The sequence below is a fragment of the Nipponia nippon genome, unplaced genomic scaffold (genome assembly GCF_047370975.1).
Source record: "Nipponia nippon isolate SJK-2023a ecotype South Korea unplaced genomic scaffold, ASM4737097v1 scaffold_12, whole genome shotgun sequence".
Lineage (NCBI taxonomy): Eukaryota > Metazoa > Chordata > Aves > Pelecaniformes > Threskiornithidae > Nipponia > Nipponia nippon.
In genome coordinates, this window is record NW_028262313.1 from 787,749 (window position 1) to 805,087 (window position 17,339).

The 17,339-nt window shown below is 61.6% G+C and overlaps 2 protein-coding genes across 3 annotated transcripts; both read left to right on the forward strand.

The window, feature by feature from the left end:
• Positions 1-181: 181 nt before the first annotated feature.
• Positions 182-7,625, forward strand: SLC25A14 (solute carrier family 25 member 14). Of its 2 annotated transcripts, XM_087748246.1 has the most exons (9): positions 182-338; positions 430-577; positions 1,313-1,407; positions 3,003-3,088; positions 3,849-3,944; positions 4,571-4,695; positions 5,783-5,918; positions 6,316-6,396; positions 7,164-7,625. In XM_087748246.1, exons 1-9 carry the CDS (start codon positions 275-277, stop codon positions 7,203-7,205), a joined length of 873 nt encoding a protein of 290 aa, XP_087604372.1. In that variant the 5' UTR covers positions 182-274; the 3' UTR covers positions 7,206-7,625. The 2 variants fall into 2 exon arrangements, 1 of the variants encoding a protein (XP_087604372.1); XR_015702480.1 differs by lacking the exons at positions 6,316-6,396; positions 7,164-7,625 and adding an exon at positions 5,266-5,471.
• Positions 7,626-13,379: 5,754 nt separating this feature from the next.
• On the forward strand, positions 13,380-14,363 carry GPR119 (G protein-coupled receptor 119). The gene has a single exon (XM_009474599.1). It carries the CDS (start codon positions 13,380-13,382, stop codon positions 14,361-14,363), a length of 984 nt encoding a protein of 327 aa, XP_009472874.1.
• Positions 14,364-17,339: the final 2,976 nt, after the last annotated feature.

The window sequence follows — 17,339 nt, forward strand, 5'->3', positions numbered from 1 at the left end:
GGCGTTTCTGTCCACCGGTAACCGCGCGGTTCTCCTACGCTGGGTCGGGGCTGCCTCGGCCTGCGCCCACCTCCTGCTCCCGCTGCCTCCGGGGCGGTGGCGACCAGCCCCGGCGCGGTGGCGACCGGCTGCGGAGGCCGGGGCCGGCAGGGGGCGCCCGTCGCAGGGGGCGCCTGCGCACAGCGCGCCGCTCTGCCCTTCCGGTTCCGGGTCGGGGCGCAGCGGCGAGGCAGGTGTCGGGCCCGGTGCGCCGCCGGCCGCGCTCCGCCATGCCATGTCCGCGCTGAACTGGAAACCCTTCGTCTACGGCGGGCTCGCCTCCATCGTGGCCGAGTTCGGTGAGGCGGCGGGGGGACGGGGCGGGGCCGGCGGGGCGGGGCCGGCGGGGCGCTGACGGCCGCCCCCCCCCCCCCCCCCCCCCCCCCGCAGGCACCTTCCCCGTGGACCTCACCAAGACGCGCCTGCAGGTGCAGGGCCAGAGCGCCGATGCGCGGTTCCGCGAGGTCCGGTACCGGGGGATGTTCCACGCCCTCTTCCGCATCTGCCGTGAGGAGGGCGGCCGAGCCCTCTACTCGGGGTAAGCGCCGGGCGGGGCGGGGCGGGACGGGACCCCCCCCACGTCCCACCCCGGTCCCTCTGCCTGCCCACCCCGGTCCTCTCGCCGGCCGCCCCCCTCCCGGCCCCCGGTCCCTCTCCCCGCCCGCCCCGGTTGCCCTCCACGCCTCCGGTCCCCCCTCCCTCCCCCAGTCCTTCTCCCCGCCCCCCCTGGGCCCCCCTCCCTCCCCGCCCCCGGTCCCTCTCCCTCCCCGCCCTGGTTCCCCGCCCGCCCCGGTCCCTCTCCCCGCCCGCCCCGGTCCCCGTCCACGCCCCCGGTGCCCCCTCCCTGCCCCCAGTCCCTCTCCCCGCCTCCCCGCCCCCGGTGCCCCTCCCCGCCCACTGCGAGCCCCCGGGGACCCCGGCCGGCCCTGAGCCCCGCAGGGAGAGCTGGGGCCGGGGCAGCGGTGCGGCAGCAGCCTGGAGACTGCCCTTCTTCCCGAGGTGGGGAGGGAGGAGTGGGGTGGCGGGGCCAAGGGCCGCGTGGGTGCCGGCCCGCCGCGCTGGAGGGTGCGTGGGGGCCATCCGCGGCGCCTCTCGGGCAGCGGGGGTTGCTACCCTGGGCGCCTGACAGAGCTGCGCTTCCTGGGGGGTCTGCGCGGCGGCAGGGGCGCGCCGGGCCCAAGCCCCGTGCGGTTGGGGGCCGAGGGGGGATGACTCCGCGGGGAGGACCGCCACGCTGGCAGCGCTCAGCGGTTCCGTTTGTTCCCCCGCTCAGGATCGCCCCCGCGTTGCTGAGGCAGGCGTCTTATGGCACCATAAAGATTGGCATTTACCAGAGTTTGAAGCGGCTGTTTGTGGATCGGATGGAAGGTCAGTGTCGGTGAACGTGTCGGCACAGGCACCGCCCGTCCCGCCGGAGGCGCAGCGTGACATCTCGTGCTCTCTGTGCTGTGTGGTTTTGCTCGTTCCTTTCTCTGTCCTTCCCAGCTATGGATTCCCACAGAAACGGAGTTCTTGTTGCTTCACGCTGTGGTTTTGTTTGTACAGGGATAGCAAGGATAGGGTTCAGTACAGATGTGGATCTCGCTGTGCTTGGCGCTGCCCACAGCCCCCAGCCAAACACCTCCCCCTCCAGCCAGGTCTGTCCTTTCCCCAGCCTTTATCTCTGTTTTGCAACGTCAGAGCCAAAACCAAAAAGCTATCGCTGACCCAGGCCCATCTCTCCTGTCCGGTCAGCCTCAGGGAAGGCATCCCGTCCCGTCTGTACCTCAGATGCGGTACGTGGGTCGAAAGCTTCGGTAGCGAATCTCTCCTGTCTTCCTGCTGGGGCCTTTGAGTCCTTGTGCCTGAAGGCGGCACATCTGGAGAGAGCTTGTGCGGTCCGGCTCTGGAGCTTTGGCTCCGGCTGCAGAAGTGGGATAACGCAAATGCTCTTGACCTGTGCCCCTCTGGTAGCGAGGGCCTCTGCGGCTCCTGCCTAGAGAGCGGAGCAGCAGCAAAGTCTGGTCCGTGCTCGCTGAGGGAGCACCAAGATCTGCATGCGTGGTTTTAAACCCTGGTGCGACATGAGGAATATTGTAACGCCGTTCCGACCTGGGAAGGTGAGGTGGGCGGGCTGGGCCGGTCAGCAGGCCAGCGAGAGGACTGGGAAGTGCAGCGCGCTCGAGCTTCTTTCCAGGGGCTGCTCTGTTCTCCAGTAACACCCTCCCTGCGCGCGGTTCTGTGCGCGTACGCTGGGCCGCACGTCTCTCCTCGCTTGCTGTTGCAGCGTTTCCCGTCGTGAGTACCGTTGTCTGAATGTTTGTCTCCCTACAGGCCTGGGGCAGCCAGTGGCCTGGTCTCCTCTGGGAAGTGCAGTGGTCAGTACCAGCAAAGGGCTGTGCCTTTTCCCACCGTAACCATCACCCTAATACTGGGCCTGGAAGTCTTGGATTATTCCACCCGCCCCTCGGAACTAATTGCTTCTAACTTTCTCTGCCTGGGTCGCCTATTCTCTGTTTTCTCAAGGTGGCTGCACGTTCTGAGCGCGGCCAGCTGGGGCTCCAGATCAAACCAAATTGGTATCAGGTCGCCTTGAGAAGCGTTGGGTTGTCCCTCTCTGTCTTCCTCTGGCTTGGCTTGTCTCCATCATGAGAAATGCATCACTGGACACTGAAATCTCAGATAATTGTTCAAAATTGTCACGTATCGCGGTCTTTTCCTTGTCTGATCAGCTAGACTCGTCAGTAAGACCCGCTTCTCTCTGAGCGCGCCTTGCTGAGTGGTTCAGCGGCTGCTCTCTGGCAGGCGTGGGGACAGATCTGCCACGAGCTGCTGGTGGCTGGCCAGCCTCTGCTCGGGCAGCTTCACCTTGTGATTTGTAAACTGAGCTTCTCTGCTCTCCCCAGAGCTTTTTGCTTGTTCAGTACAATCTGTGCACCTTCTCTTTCGATCTTTAGGACCTGACTTTCTTTTCTTGATTGCAGATGAAACGTTGCTAATCAATGTAATCTGCGGAGTGGTGTCAGGGGTGATCTCCTCTGCAATTGCCAACCCGACAGATGTGCTGAAGGTAAGAGGTGGACCTGGCAGAGACAGCTCCTGCCTGGCTGCGGTTTGACACGTAGAAGCTGCTGCTTTCCTGTGAAGACGCCTCTCTCCCAGCTGCAGCGAGGTGCTCTCTGAGCCGCTGCTGGCACCAGTTCTGCTAATTTGGGGTTTTTTGGAATGGGAACAGAAGCCCAGAGCAATAAACAGATTTTTAAAAATGCAGCTCTGAAAGATCATGAAATGTGCTACGGCAAGGGGCAGAGGCTGTGTTATCTTACCTGGGTAAGGTGCCCGGGGTGGCAGCCAGCTATTCATCACACCCCTCGGCTCCTTTCCCTTTGGTCGCTGTGCTTTGCTGCCGCAAAGTCCTCCTGGTTACGTGGAGTGCCCAGAGCCCAGTGGGGACTGCCTGGTCCCCCCCCTCCCTGCTGCGGGGTTACTGGGGTCAGGGTAGCTCTGCTCTGGGCAAAGAGAGCCTGGGGAACTTTCCCACGCGTCTCCCTGTGTAGATCCACCTTCTCGGACCGCTTTCGGAGTGGGAGGGCCTTTCCCGTCACTTGTCTGTCTTGTCTGAGTTTTGCACTGCGCTTCTACCCTGTTGCTGTCCCCGCTCCTTGCCTGCCGTCATCGTTTGCCGCACGGTTTGCCGGGAGAGGGCACGTGGACGGCGGTCTCTGCTCTCGGTTGCTCTGTCGTTCTTTCTACCAGGAGCTCCGCTGAGCTGGTATCTGCCCTCCCGGGCAGGCGCTGGTGTCGTCCCGCTGACTCTCGCTTTCTTTCAGATTCGAATGCAGGCTCAAGGCAGTTTATTCCAGGGCGGCATGATTGGCAGCTTCATTGACATCTACCAGCAGGAGGGCACCCGAGGCCTCTGGAGGGTGAGCACCAGCTGCTGGAACCCCCCCAGCAGCAGAACTAACAGCTTCCTCAACTCGTTTGCTACACCCAGGTGCAGCTCTTGAAGAGAACTGTGAAGCAAGGGTGGTAGCAAAGTTCTGCTTCTGGTTACCGGACAAACAGAAGCACGTTGTGGTGGAGGCGGGGGTCTTAATACATGAAAATCTCCTAAATCGAAAACCGTAACAAAGCAGACTTTCTGCTGTTACGTAGCAAGGAGGACCTGGAGCCCCACCTGGCTCCTTAAACAGCTGCTCTTCCTCTGGTGCAGAATCTTTTCTGGTATTGAACTTGGCGGGTACTGCTCAGTGGGGGAAGACGAGTGGATTATAGCCTGATTCCTGTGTGCGAGTGGCTGGGAGGAGAGACGCAGCGTGTAGTTAATCTCGCTGGGGTAACGCTGCCGGGGTGGAGGAATCCTCCTTAGCTTTGGAGTGAAGTTGGGAGGCAGCGAGCCGGCCTGCCTGAAGAGCTACAGCTGCGAGATAGGCGGATACCAGGCAGATGGTCAGCAAAAGGGCCCTGAGAGGAAGCTGGGGGCGATGCCATCCTAGCTGCAGTCCCCAGGCAGCAGTTTGCGCTTCTGACTGATGTTTCTGCTCGGCAGGGTGTTGTCCCAACGGCTCAGAGAGCCGCCATCGTGGTCGGGGTGGAACTGCCGGTCTACGACATCACCAAGAAGCACTTAATTCTGTCAGGCCTGATGGGTGACACCATCTTTGCCCACTTCGTGTGAGTATTTGCTGCAGCTGCTGCACTCTCCAGGCTTGGCAGGGGTGTGTGAAGCTGAGGAGCAAGGTGGGATTTGGGGTGAGACCTGTTTATAGAGCAAGTGCTGTGGAGCTGCGGAGAGCAGGCTTGGTACTTCTGAGGGATCTGCTGTGTCGACTGGAGCAGCTCAGAATGACCAGCGAGTGTCCCCAGAGAGGCCTCCCTGCAGAGGGAGCCTGGCAGAAGTCCTTTGGTGATGTGAAATGGCAGCTTGATTTCAGCTTGCTGATGACCAGAAATGCCGTTGCTCTGCGTCTGTGCCCTGGCACGAACAAGGCAGGAGTTCCAGGGGCGCGCCTGCCTGTAGCGATCAGCTGAAAGAGCTGCTCCAGTCCTAGGTCCTCATCCCTCCAGACACCGTCAGCTTGCGGCCGTTGCTGTAAGAGCTTTGTGAGACGAACGGAGGCTTGCAAAGCTGACAAGACCCTGAGCAATCTGACCAAGCTTTGAAGTCAGCCTGCTCTGAGCAGGGGGTGGGTTAGAGACCTCCCAAAGTCTTTTTTCACCTACGTTTTCCTGTTCTTCTGGCAGACACTTTAGCTGGAGGTGCTGCAGTGCTTCTGTTGGGTTTGCCTGCTGTGGGCTGAAGGTGACAAGCACTAGACCATACGTGGAGGGAGGAGACTAGCAGCTGCATGCTCCCTCTTGCTGCCTTTGGTCCTCCTCCCTCCTTCCCCGCCCCGAAGAAATGTTTGCTCTGGTGAGAAGGATGTGCGCTTCCAAGAGGCTGCCTTCAGGTCTGTGTCACCTTGACAGCACAACGCTTGCAGGCTGGCCCTGTGCAGAGCCAGCAGTGGGCTCTGACGAGGGTCTTGATTAGACAAGGCTGAGCGTTTCCCGTCCCCGAGCTCTCTGGGGTCCGGAGGCGGTATGGGTTCTGCCTCTGCCCCTTTTCTGGGTGGGAACAGGTAGTGCAGCTGATGTTGATTGCTAAATGCCTTTCGTAAAATCCAGTAAGAGATACTCTTTTGTGCTTATGTCAAGGCCTGTCTGAGCCAGAACGGCCGTGTTCAGAGGTGTTCTCTCTCCTGTTTTGGTGTGTATGTAGTTCCAGTTTTACATGCGGGCTGGCCGGGGCCATTGCCTCCAACCCTGTGGACGTGGTGCGGACACGGATGATGAACCAGCGGGCGATAGTGGGCAGCACGGAGCTCTATAAGGGCACCCTGGATGGCCTTGTGAAGGTAGGGAGGTGAGGGCTGGGCAGATCCCTGTCTTTAGGAGGCTGGCCAGCTTCCAGCACCACACACCGTTGCCGGGAGCAGGTAGATTCTACAGCAAGGGAACGTGCTTGTCAGTGAGCGTTTTGGACAAACCAGAGGAGGGCCTCGAGTCACTGTCCTGAGGTCGCCATCAGCTCGAGCATCCTCCCAACCTTCTGGGACAAACCTTCGTCAGTGATGCAGTTTGATTAGGTTCACAGGCTGTAAGTGACACTTCACACAACTGAACTGCATCTCCCCTGGCTGTCTGCTTAAACAGCAGCTGTAAAGGTCCGTTATATCACACGTGGCATTAGGGAGGCGGGCAGAGCACGGACCTGGGGTGCTCATAATTGATCTGTCTCTTTTCTCCTCCCAGACGTGGAAGAGCGAGGGCTTCTTTGCGCTCTATAAAGGTTTCTGGCCCAACTGGCTCCGGCTCGGTCCCTGGAACATCATTGTATCCTTCAGCGTGCTGCTGGGAGGTCATGGGTGGGGAAAACCAGGCTGCGAGGGGAAGCGCCGAGCGCTTGATGGGCACCTCTTTGTCTTCCCTGCGGCAGCCCAAAGCAGGCTCCCTGTCCTGCTTGGGCAGACATAACCTGTGATGTGGCTGCTGCTGGTTCAAGCGCCAAAAAATGCCACTGGTTGTGACTGCGGCTTCTTACAGCTCGGTAGGTGGCCAGCGCAGGGCCTCCCAGTGCGGCAGCACGGGCGGTTTCCGGTGGCCTGAGTGCTCCAAGCGCTCGGCTTGGGACTTTCCCTTTGGCCCGACCTCCTGGAGGTGCTGCGGTTTCTGGATCGGCTCCTGTTTCGTGGGGGATGTTCTGCTGCGCTGGGGCGGGTGCTGACCTGCTCTGCAGGACCAGCGCTGCTGTGTTGCTGTACTAGATCCTTCTCGCCCTCTCAAATTGTGTGCATAATTGATTTTAAAGAAGTCCCGGTCTGGGGTTAGAGCCACCTCCCTTTCTCAATGGTCTACGCAAGACCGGGCCAGTTTGCTTCTGGGTCGGTCTCTTCCCTCTCCTGGCAGCGCGTGTCCCGCAGCTCTCTCCTGCCTGTGCAGATCAGTTCCTGCTGCCTGGAAAAGCGGCTTCCCGGTCTTGGTCTGCAGCGGCACTGTGCTGGTGCCCTACCTGCCTCGCCTTGCCGCGCGTGGCCTGGTCCCGGCGGGAGGCCGTGCAGCTGCCTGATGTATTTGGCCCAATTCCTTGACGTTCCCTGCAGTTTTTTATCACGTACGAGCAGTTGAAGCGACTTCCATTCTGACGGCTGGCTCCATTCCGTGAGAGTCGTCTCCAAGCCTTGCAGCAGGGAGCCTTGCTGCAGCCTTCCCCTTCATTTCACCGTCCCCGTGTTGTGATGTTCTGGTACCTGTGGCTCTGGGCTCTCCCTCCCCCCAAGCGCATGGTCCCTGGAGCGCGATCTGGCTGAAGGGCGGCTGGCGGCGGGCGCCACGTGTTTTTTCTCACGGAGGCAAGCGCTACCGGCGTACACGTGTCTGGGCCTGCAGCGATATCTTCTGTGAAGATCTGTGCATTCCAGTGGCCTTTTGGTGCAGCTGTGGTTTGTCGTTTGGCTCGGGTGCATTTCTCTGCCGTGCCCGCGGGGCGAGGCGGGGGGCTGGGAAGGGGTGCTGTCGTGTGTCCTTGCAGAACCGTAACCTCATTAAATTATTTATTGACTGGATGGCTTGAGTTTGTGCTTGTGCGGATTTACTGCAGGTGTATCCCAGCGCAGACAGTGTGTCTGCCCTTGGAGAGAACAGAAGCTGTTTTTTCAGCATGCTACATGTATCTTTTTTCCCCAAATAGATATATCTATATATAAAAGCCATCTGTAGGATTCATTACAGTAGAAATGTTTCTAAAACAAGGTTTAATTATTAGCGTCAGAAAATTGTGGTGTTGCACTCTTAGCTCAGTTCTGCAAAACCTGTCTCTTCACCTTAGTGCTTATATTATTTTTGCTTATATCCCTTTTAAAGCAAGGTAATGTGATGTAAAGCTGAACCCGGATGTCCACGCCTTTAAAATGGTGCCTCTAACATTGCTAGTGCTAAGCAGAACATGAAGCAGGGCATTTTGGCCATCCTCTTCTGGTTTTGGTTTGTTTTGTTTTTTTTTTTAAATGTGTCTGGCTACAAAAGCAAACAGCTCATGCCTTCCTGCTCCCTTCCCCTTTCCGGGGTGGCCTTTGGCTGGGGGTGCCTCGCGACGCAGCCGCGTCCTGGCGGGGAGGGCCGTAGGCTGGGATTCTCTGTGCGAATTGCACGAGGGACGTTCAGGCAGATCCAGCCCGGGCACGGGAGGGGGAATTGTTCGCCGTGGTTCTGCAGAGGCGCGGCCGCCTCGTACCGGCTGCCTGCAGAAGGGGGGCGACCCCAACGAGCTCTTGGGCAAACCCTGCCTTGAACGGCGGGGCTGCGGCAGGGCCCCGGCCCGCTCGGCTGGCAGGATCGTTGTCAGAGCCAAACGCTGCTGACCAGCTACCAGAAACGGGGAGCAGTGGCTTCCAAGTGGCCACGGTTCACGTGCCTCGCCTGGCTTTACTCCTGAAGAGGATTTCTAAGTAAATACTTACGTGGGGGCTGAATACGAGCCTACCCGAGAGGTGTGTTTTAACTGCAGTTCGCTACATTCTTTTGGTTTTCTTCAGCGTTTCTGTAACGGTAGTCCCGGGGCCGTTTCTCTGCGCAGCTCCATGGGATGTCGCCATAGAATCATGGCATCGTTACGGCTGGAAAAGACCCTTGAGATCATCGAGCCCAACCGCTAACCCAGCACCGCCAAGCCCACCGCTGTTGCCGCTGCTGTTAATTTTTGGACCGATGCCCTGACCGTTCTCTGGCATCGCGGTTGCTGTCCTGCCCGTGTTCAGCCTGCTACGAGGTGCTGCTCGGCAGCGCGGGAAAAGCGTCCCCGCGGCCACTTTGCAGTTCTCAGCCGCAAGGTGCTGTCGAGGGGCCCTTCTGTCCCCTCTTCTTCCTCCCGCTGGATCAGCTGCCCTGGGCGGCTTTGGAGATGTTCCTTCCGCTTGCCTGGGTGGTCCCCAGCCCCCGGGGACGTCCCTTATCTGAGCTTTGATTGCACTTGGCGGTCATAAATGTTGCCACATGTCACTGCCTCGCTTTGTCAATAGTAACTGCCGGTAAATGGCCGGCGGCGGCCACCGCTGCGGATGTGAGCGCGGCTCGGCGCTGTGCCCGGTGTTCCTGCAGGCGGTCATAAAGCCCTTCCTCCCGACGGCATCTCGCCTTTGCAGCCGACGGGGAGGAAGAGCTGAGTCGCTTTGGGTTTCTCGGCTGGTATAGGATTTTGTGAGGGGTTTTAAAAATCCCAGCCCATAACCGGCACCGGCACCACTTGTGTGAGGGGGCGGCGCTGCTGGAGATCGCCTCAGAACGAAACGCCCTAAACATCTCTGCCTTCTCTGCTCAAGCTTCCTTGTTTCTCTTTCCAACCTTCTCTGTGCCACGCCGAGTAATGTGTGAGCGAGTGGCTGAGCAGCCCGTCTCCCTCGTTACGCCAAGCACGTGCTGACGTGGATCCTGCTACCGCCGGTGCCGGTGGTACCCGAGCTCCTGCAGCCCGCAGTCGGCGGCGGTACCCGATTCGTGCCCCGAAGCCATTGACATCTTGCTGCCTTCAGCGGCTGAAAAATGATTGTGAGCGCTGTGAAGACAGCGTAGGCGTGAGCGTTAGAGTCTGCGGTGTATGGGGTAAACGTGTGCCCCGTCACAGGGGGGCGCTGGAAGGGACCTTCCCGTGCACCCACCGAGAGGTCCACGCGGTTTAACGCCGCCATGGAGGGGCTGCTCGGGGCACCCTGGAAAACAGCCAAAGTCCTACCCAAAAGTGGGAAGTAGAAACATCATAGGATGATGGAATGTCCTGAGCTGGAAGGGACCCACGAGGATCATCGAGTCCAACTCCTGTCCCTGATACGTTAAATATAAAAATGGCAGTAAACCAGGTCAAAACGAAAAGAGGGAGCCCAGGCATCCGCTTACCAAGGTAAAACCCCAGATCTGAGGGCAACTCCTCTTTCGGGTAGAAGGGAGGAGCCTTGCAGGCAGTCCCTGGGGCTGGCGGGCAATCGAGGGACGAAAGGACCGCTCAAAAAAGCAGAGGCTGTGGTAGACCAGCTGAAGGCTGCCTGGCTTTGCCTGGAGGAGCTGGGGGGCTTTCCCTGCCGGGGGCTCCCGATGGGGAGGCCGGGGGAGGTCTCCAGCTGAACCGCTGGCGGGGGGGGGGGTGCCAGGGAGCGCGAGCCGGGGGCTGGGCCCGCACCCCCAGATCGGGGGACCTGAGGATGAAAAGGGCAACGCTCGCGCTCGTAGCCTCTCATTTAAAGCTCTCCTCGCGGTAGGGAAGTGTCAAAAGCGTGGACAGGGTTCAAAAGAAGGGTTGTTTTCAGAGAACTACAGCGATGTCTCGGCCACGCTGGTAGGAACTCTAATGAAGACTTGAGACACAAATGACTACGATGTGCTGGAAGGGCCAGTGCTGACGGATGAGGAAGAGGAGGAATCCAGGCTTCAAATCTGCGGGGAGGCTTCTGAAGGAGTCAGCGATGCGTCGGCCAGGAAGGTGGAGTCAATCCAGTCCGTCTGGGTCTCCAAAAGGCTTTTGATTAAGTCCTTTACGAAAGCCATCAAAGCAGCCAGACTGATGCAGGATAGAAGGGGAATGCCTGCTGGGGTCCAACAGAGGCCGGGATTCGATGTATTCGGGGTTGTAACTGGGAAAGCGGGCGGCGCTGAGCTGCAGAGGGGCACGGCGGAGTAGAAATACGAAGCGGCGCAGCGGGAAGGAGGAATCGCTGCCAGTGATGGCTGCTGAACCAGCTGTGGTCTCGCAACTTGGAGGTCGCTGCTGCTGGGCGCTGGCCCTGTGGAGATGCCTGTGCCGGCGAGGCGGGACGGAGGAGCCCAGCGCTGCCAGGTCAGCTCCCGCGGCGCTGCTGGGGCCGGGGCGGGCTCGCGGGGCGCGGCGGCTCCAGTTTGTGGTTGTGCTTTCTCCCCGGCTGTCCTGCCGCTTCTCCTCCCCCTGTCCAACCTCCCCTCCACCTTGATCTCATGCCGTGGGGGTCGGACCCGCTCCCCCTTCAGGGCCGAGGCTCCCCAGGTGTCTCCCTGGGCAACCAAAAGAGGAGGAGGTGTAAGGGCGTAAGGCCACCGGAGCCCTTCCCGTGGCCACCCGCGGTGCAGGCCCGGGGTGTTCCCAAGGGGGTCCCCAGCTCCGTCCGCAGCGGCCACAGTTCGTAGCGGTGCCCTGTACGCAGACGTAGGGTGCTGACAGACGCCGCGTGCACCCGCACGGAGCCCGCGCGTGGTGCGTGCACACGCAGGACGCACCGCGCAAACCGACACGCTGTTGTGAATAGTTTCTAAAGCTAAGCAGAAACGGTACTTTTCCAATTAGTAAAACTACTGACCACTGGTGCCCTGGGAAAGGAATTTGGGAGGGAGCTCAAAGTGATGAAAGTGTTTGTAGAAGTAATGAACTGTGGAAAACTAGCGGCTCCAGCCTTGGAGAGGAGCTGACAGACCGATAAAAGGGAACGTTTTGGCACCAAAGCCTGGACGGTGGCCAGAGAAGTGTGAAGTTTGGTAAAACCGCAAAAAACGGGTGAAAGGTAAATGCGGCGAGGGGAGATCGCGACCACCGACTTGATTCAGGACCGAAAAGACTTGCCCCCCCCACCTGAAAGGAGCATGCGCGCTGATTTACGTAGCAAGCAAGGCTAATTTAACTACAGTAAACCAATAGTGTGGGCAGCGTTAGTCACTAACCCGTAAGTGTAAATTCGGGCGGGTTTATACGAATCACGTAACCTGATAAACGTGCTGTAGTTTTGTATGACGGCACGCACGTTAGGCGGAGATATCGCCTGTGCGTCCCGTGCTGCAATAAAGAATGCCGACTTTCGAAATGCCGAGTTGGTGTTAGAAAGCTTTTTTGGACCGGTTTGGGGTCGCAGTACTTCTGCTGCACCTTCGCTCCCGCCGCAGCGCCCGCGTCCCGCCCCGGCCCCGCGCAGCCTCTCCCCGTCCGCCCGCGCTCCGCGGGTTACTGTTTGACAGAGGAGGGCTTGAGCCTGCCCGGTTTCCCGGCAGCTCGGATTTTTCCGGCTCAGGAGGCAGGAGTGGTGGCTGGTGGCACGGTGTTTAAAGGGCTGGAGCAGCGCCGGGCACGGCCCGCGAGGGTCGCCCGCCCCGCCGGAGCGTACAGGCCGTGACCGTGGGTCCCTGCGGTGCTGTAATACACAAGGACGCGGAGGCTTTGTTTCCGTGAATTTCTTTGTTAGGAGTTACTATTAGTAAGGTAAATACAGTTATGATTAGGAAAGCAAGGGTGTCTATATCTAATTTTTTTTTTTTAGTATTAGTAGCAAGTGTATATATTTCATTCAAAGCGTTATGGTACAGTTCATTAAGCCGCTCCCAGGCGTGAGGTCGATCGGTGGCAGATGAAGTCTCTCTTCGGAAACGATCGGTGTCGCGGGGCCTGGACTCGTCTGAGGGGTCGCGCGGGGGGAGCTCTGGAGAGCGAGGGGCTCGTTTTGGGTAGGTAGCCAGTTACTTCACGTGGATCCCTAAGCGGGCAGAGGACAGCAGCTCCTGGAAGAGCTGTCGCTGGCTTCTGCTTGCTTAGGAGGCCCCTTTTTAGGTTATGGCAGTTTTTGTTTTGGGCTTATCGAGGATGCCCTGGGCTCCTAGCCGCGCTTATCGAGGGCGTCGCAGCCTCCCACCGGCGCCTGCCAAGGATGCACCAGGTTCCCGGGCCGGCAGGCATTTTCTCCATCTGTATTTCAGCAGACATCTCCTGTCAGTACCTTTCCCCGTTATAACCGGGTCGCCTTTATGGCTGCTGCTGTGGTGAGGGACCGTTCCCTTGGTCCGGCAGCGCAGGAAGAGGCTGCCGTGGGTGCGGAGGCGACACCGCAGCAGCCCCACGAGCCGTGCCACCTACCCGTACCAGCAGGGCTGGGCGCCGGGAGCTCTCTTTGCTTCTTCCCCATCAGCAGCGCCCGTGGCAAAGCAGGCGCTGGCTCCGCTCGGGGCCTCAGTGCTTGGCTGGGGGATGTCCACCACCCCCGTGCCATCGTGGCAGCTTCCTGCCCGGGCGCTCGCTGCTCACCCCCCTGCTCCAGGGTTGTCTGGAAACGTGGCTGGAGGGGAGGGACCTCCCCGGGCACAGCGGGTGCTGTGAGTGCACCGGTCCCTTCCGGCAGGCAGCTGCTCAGCAGAGCGCTGCTCTCCAGCCCCAGCGACGCCGCTCGACCCGGGGCTCTCGCTGCACCGCCCCGAGAGCGAGGGGCCGCGCTCGCCGCTGCCTGGCTGCTCAGCTGTCCGTGCCGAGAAGCCCCAGGTGAGGGATGCCCTAGGATCGTGCTGGGGACATGCTGTCCTTGGGCTGTGCCCCGCAGGGGACAGCCATGGCTAGCTCCACCCTGGGAACCATCCTCGCGGTGCTGGCCTCGCTCATCATCACCGCCAACGCGCTGGTGGCCATCGCTCTTCTTCGCCTCATCCAGAAGACCGGCTCCAAGGGGCTCTATTTTGTCCTTAATCTCGCCGTTGCGGACGCCATGGTTGGCTTCACGGTTGTGGGTCTGGTCATAGATGAGCTTTCCCAGCCCTTTTGTCCTCCCCAGATCTTCTGTGTCCTGAGAATGGCTTTCGTGACCTCCTCTTCTGCTGCCTCTATCCTATCCCTGATTCTGGTTGCGTGCGACAGGCACCTGGCAATCAGGAAGCCTTTCCACTATTTCCAGCTGGTGACGGGCCTGCGGGTCGGGGTGCGCTTGGTGGGGCTCTGGCTGGTCGCTGCCGTCATCGGCTTCCTCCCGGTCCTCGTCCCGGGCTTTCAGAAGATGAAAGCCACCGATGAGAAGTGCTCCTTCTTCGGAGTCTTCCAGCCCACCTACATGCTCACCGTCTTCTGCGTCGGCTTCTTCCCAGCGCTCCTTCTCTTCATTTATCTCTACTGTGACATGCTGAAAATTGCCTCTGTGCACGTGCAGCACATCCGGGAAGTGGAGCACGCGGGGCTGGCGGGGGGCTGCCCCCCGTCCCGCACCACCAGCGACATGAAGGCCATGCGCACCGTTGCCGTGCTCATCGGGTGCTTCACGCTGTCCTGGTTGCCGTTCTTCATCGCCAGCATCGTGCAAACTGTCTGTCCCGAGTGCTTCCCCTACAAAGTCATTGAGAGCTACCTCTGGCTGCTGGGGCTGGGCAACTCCCTCCTGAACCCCCTGCTCTACTCCTGCTGGCAGAAGGACGTGCGGCTGCAGCTCTCCCAGCTGGCCGTGGGCGTGAAGAGGAGAGTCCTCCTCCACCTGGGGAACAGCCGCCGTTTCCCTGGCAGAGGCACCAAGTCTCTCCCCACTGTGTCCTGCCTGCGGCTCCAGGACTGACACGGTAAGGAGCGGCTGCCACCGGCTTTCCAGCTCGCCTCCTGCATCACGACCATGAACTTGGGGCCTGCCAGCTCTGGAGGAGATGGCAGACGCGGTGGGCCCAATCTGGACGCTAATTCCCGGGCATCAGCGTGGCCACGTCCCAGCCTGCCCCAGCCCCACGCAGCCACAGCACGGCCCGTTCTGCGCCAGCCCCAGGCACCCCGAACTGCAGCTGCACGGCACACGTGGGATTTTGCCTGGAGCGCCTCAGCAAGGGCGGCCTTGTGTCTCCTGGGACCAAGCCCTCGGCCCTCGCTCCGCAGGCTAAGATGCTTCACCCGTCACTGCCTGGCTCCCCCTGCCCAGACCGGGGATCCCCCCGCCCTCCGCTCCGCCTGCAGCGACGAGCCCCCGGCGCCCGGGGCAGGGCTGTGGCTCTTGGCCCAGGCAGCAGAGGCTGAGGTGTGCGCACGTCCTAAATCTGTCCTGGACCCCAGGCGCTCCCAGTCGCTGCCCTTCCTAAACCGAACTCGCGATCCTACGGCTGCAACCCGGGCCATCCCCCAAACCCGTCCCCTGCTGTGGTCACACCTGCAGCCAGCGAGGCGGCAGGGTCGGCCCCGCTGCGGGCTGTGCCCACCCGAGGCAGAGGCGAGGGGTGCGGGTCTGGGCTCTCTGCCGTGGCACCGGGGACACGAGCGGGCTCCCGCCGTTCCCTGGCAGCAGCTGCATCCGTGCCAGAGCTGGCACGGTGAGCACGGAGCAGCCCCGGGCGCCGCACGCCTGGGAGAGGTGCAGGGCAGCGCGGGCTGTGCCGTCGCTGTTTGGCTTGGGCTGTAAAGTGCGTTAATGTGTAACCGGCTGAACGCTGAGCTGTGGCAAAGGAGCAGGAGCAGCGGCCGCCTTGGAGCCAGGGAAGACCCCGCGCAGGAGGGCTGCTTGGTCCCCCCGGGGCTGCGGGGCTGGGTTTGGGACCGCAAGGGTCCCTCTGCACTGACTCATCCCACGGCAGCACCCCACGCTTCTGCGCGCCCTGCTGCGCTGCAGCGGTGGCCAGCCTGCTGACCCTGCCCGAGGCTATGATGGTAGTTAGTTGCTTCTCATAAAATCATGTCCATTTAATCCAAATCCAAAGAAAATTTCCCCTAAAAGAGGTTTCTTAGCTAAGAATGTAGCCTAATCTGAAAATGAGGGTGCTACGCAGAAAACAGCAGTTGTTTCCAGCCCTGGCATTTGCCCCAGTGGTAGACATGAAGGCTCAAGGCGATACCCAGCACGCACCCAGAACCTGCCTGGGTCCCGAGGCCTTCCCCATCCTAGAGGAAGAGGCAAAAATAAAAGTGCCTTTCAAAAACCACCCCAACGACAGCCCCTCCGTGGCATCCCCCCCTGCCTGGGACCAAAGCTTGGGGGCAGGTGCTGTTCCCGGCTGTACAACGCAGAACGAGCCTGAGAGGGCCCCTGTGGAGCAGCCCTGGCTCGGGGGGGCTCACGCCTCGGGGGGGGCCCGTCGGCGGATGGAGTCTGACTCAGCTCTGGGGATCAGCGCATCATCTGTCTGTACAACGTGTTTGCCTGTGAAGCCTGAGCTCCGCCGGCTGTTGCCTGGCAAAGCCGCCCATCCTCGCTGAGCCTCTGATAACGCTGAAGCCGTGCGAAGAGATGCTGCGCGCGTGGGCCTCTCGCTGCTCCCCGAGCTTGCCGACTGCCGCCTCCGCTGCGGCTCTGCAGCCCACGGCCCCGGAGCGGGGCCAGAGCCGGCTGAGCCCGCGGATCTGGAGCAACGGGAGCCCCGGCTGTGCAGGCCTGTAGCGACCGGCGTCCCCGTCCGCCGCAGGGATCGCGGCTCAGGCAGCCTCCTTGCTGCCACGGAGACACGGGGCGGTGGCTCAGATGGGAGAGGAGCCCCTGGTGCCACGCTCTTGCGCTCTCCTCCCTTCCGAAGCCTCTGCGCTCTGGTGCTGACCCGCGTCTCCCCTCTCTCCAAGCCGCGGGCCGGAGGGGGTGCTCGCAGGCTGGAGGAGTTGGGGCTCCGTTCCTGGGAGACACCTCCAGATCCCGCTGGGACAGCAGGGACCAGCAGCCGTTCCCGAGACTGCGCCTGCCTTTATCCCTTGCCCCAGAGAGCATCTGTCCCCCTGCTCCCGCCCCTGCTGCTGCTCCCGCCGCGGCATGACTGCGGGCACCCAGCGCCGGGACCGCGGGCACCCAGCACCGTGACTGCAGGCACCCAGTGCTGTGACTGTGGGCACCCAGCGCTGCGATGGCAGGCGCCCAGTGCCACGACTGACTGCAGGCACCCAGCACTGTGACCGCGGGCACCCAGCGCCACGACTGATTGCGGGCTCCCACTGCTGTGACTGTGGGCACCCAGCACCATGACTGCGGGCACCCAGCGGTGTGACCAGGGGCACCCAGTGCCGTGACTGCGGGCACCCAGCGCCGTGACCATGGGCACCCAGTGCCATGACTGATTGCAGGCACCCAGTGCAGTGACCATGGGCACCCAGCGGTGTGACTGATTGCTGGCACCCAGTGCCGTTACTGCGGGCACCCAGCGGTGTGACCATGGGCACCCAGCGCTGTGACTGCGGGCACCCAGCGCCGTTACTGCAGGCACCCAGCGGTGTGACTGATTGCGGGCACCCAGCGCCGTGACTGACCGCGGGCACGCAGTGCGCGGCCCAGGCGCCCTGGGGAGGCCGCAGGAGCGCGGCTGGACACGGGCGGGGGCTGCCGAGGCCGCGGGGGGGGGGGGGGGGGCGGGCACGGCCGCCGCGGGGGAGAAGGGGGCGGAGGAGGCGCGCTGCCCTCCCCGCCGTCCCTCCGCGGAATAAACCGCGCTTCTGCCAGCCCGGTCTGCCTTCCTCACAGCCCGCGGGAGGCCGGGGCCGCAGGCAGGGCCCCCGGCCGCCCCGGCCCCTCCGCTCCGGGCTCTCCGGCTCCTCCTTGCCCGCCCCGCGGACGCGGAGCTGCGCTGGGGACGAGGCC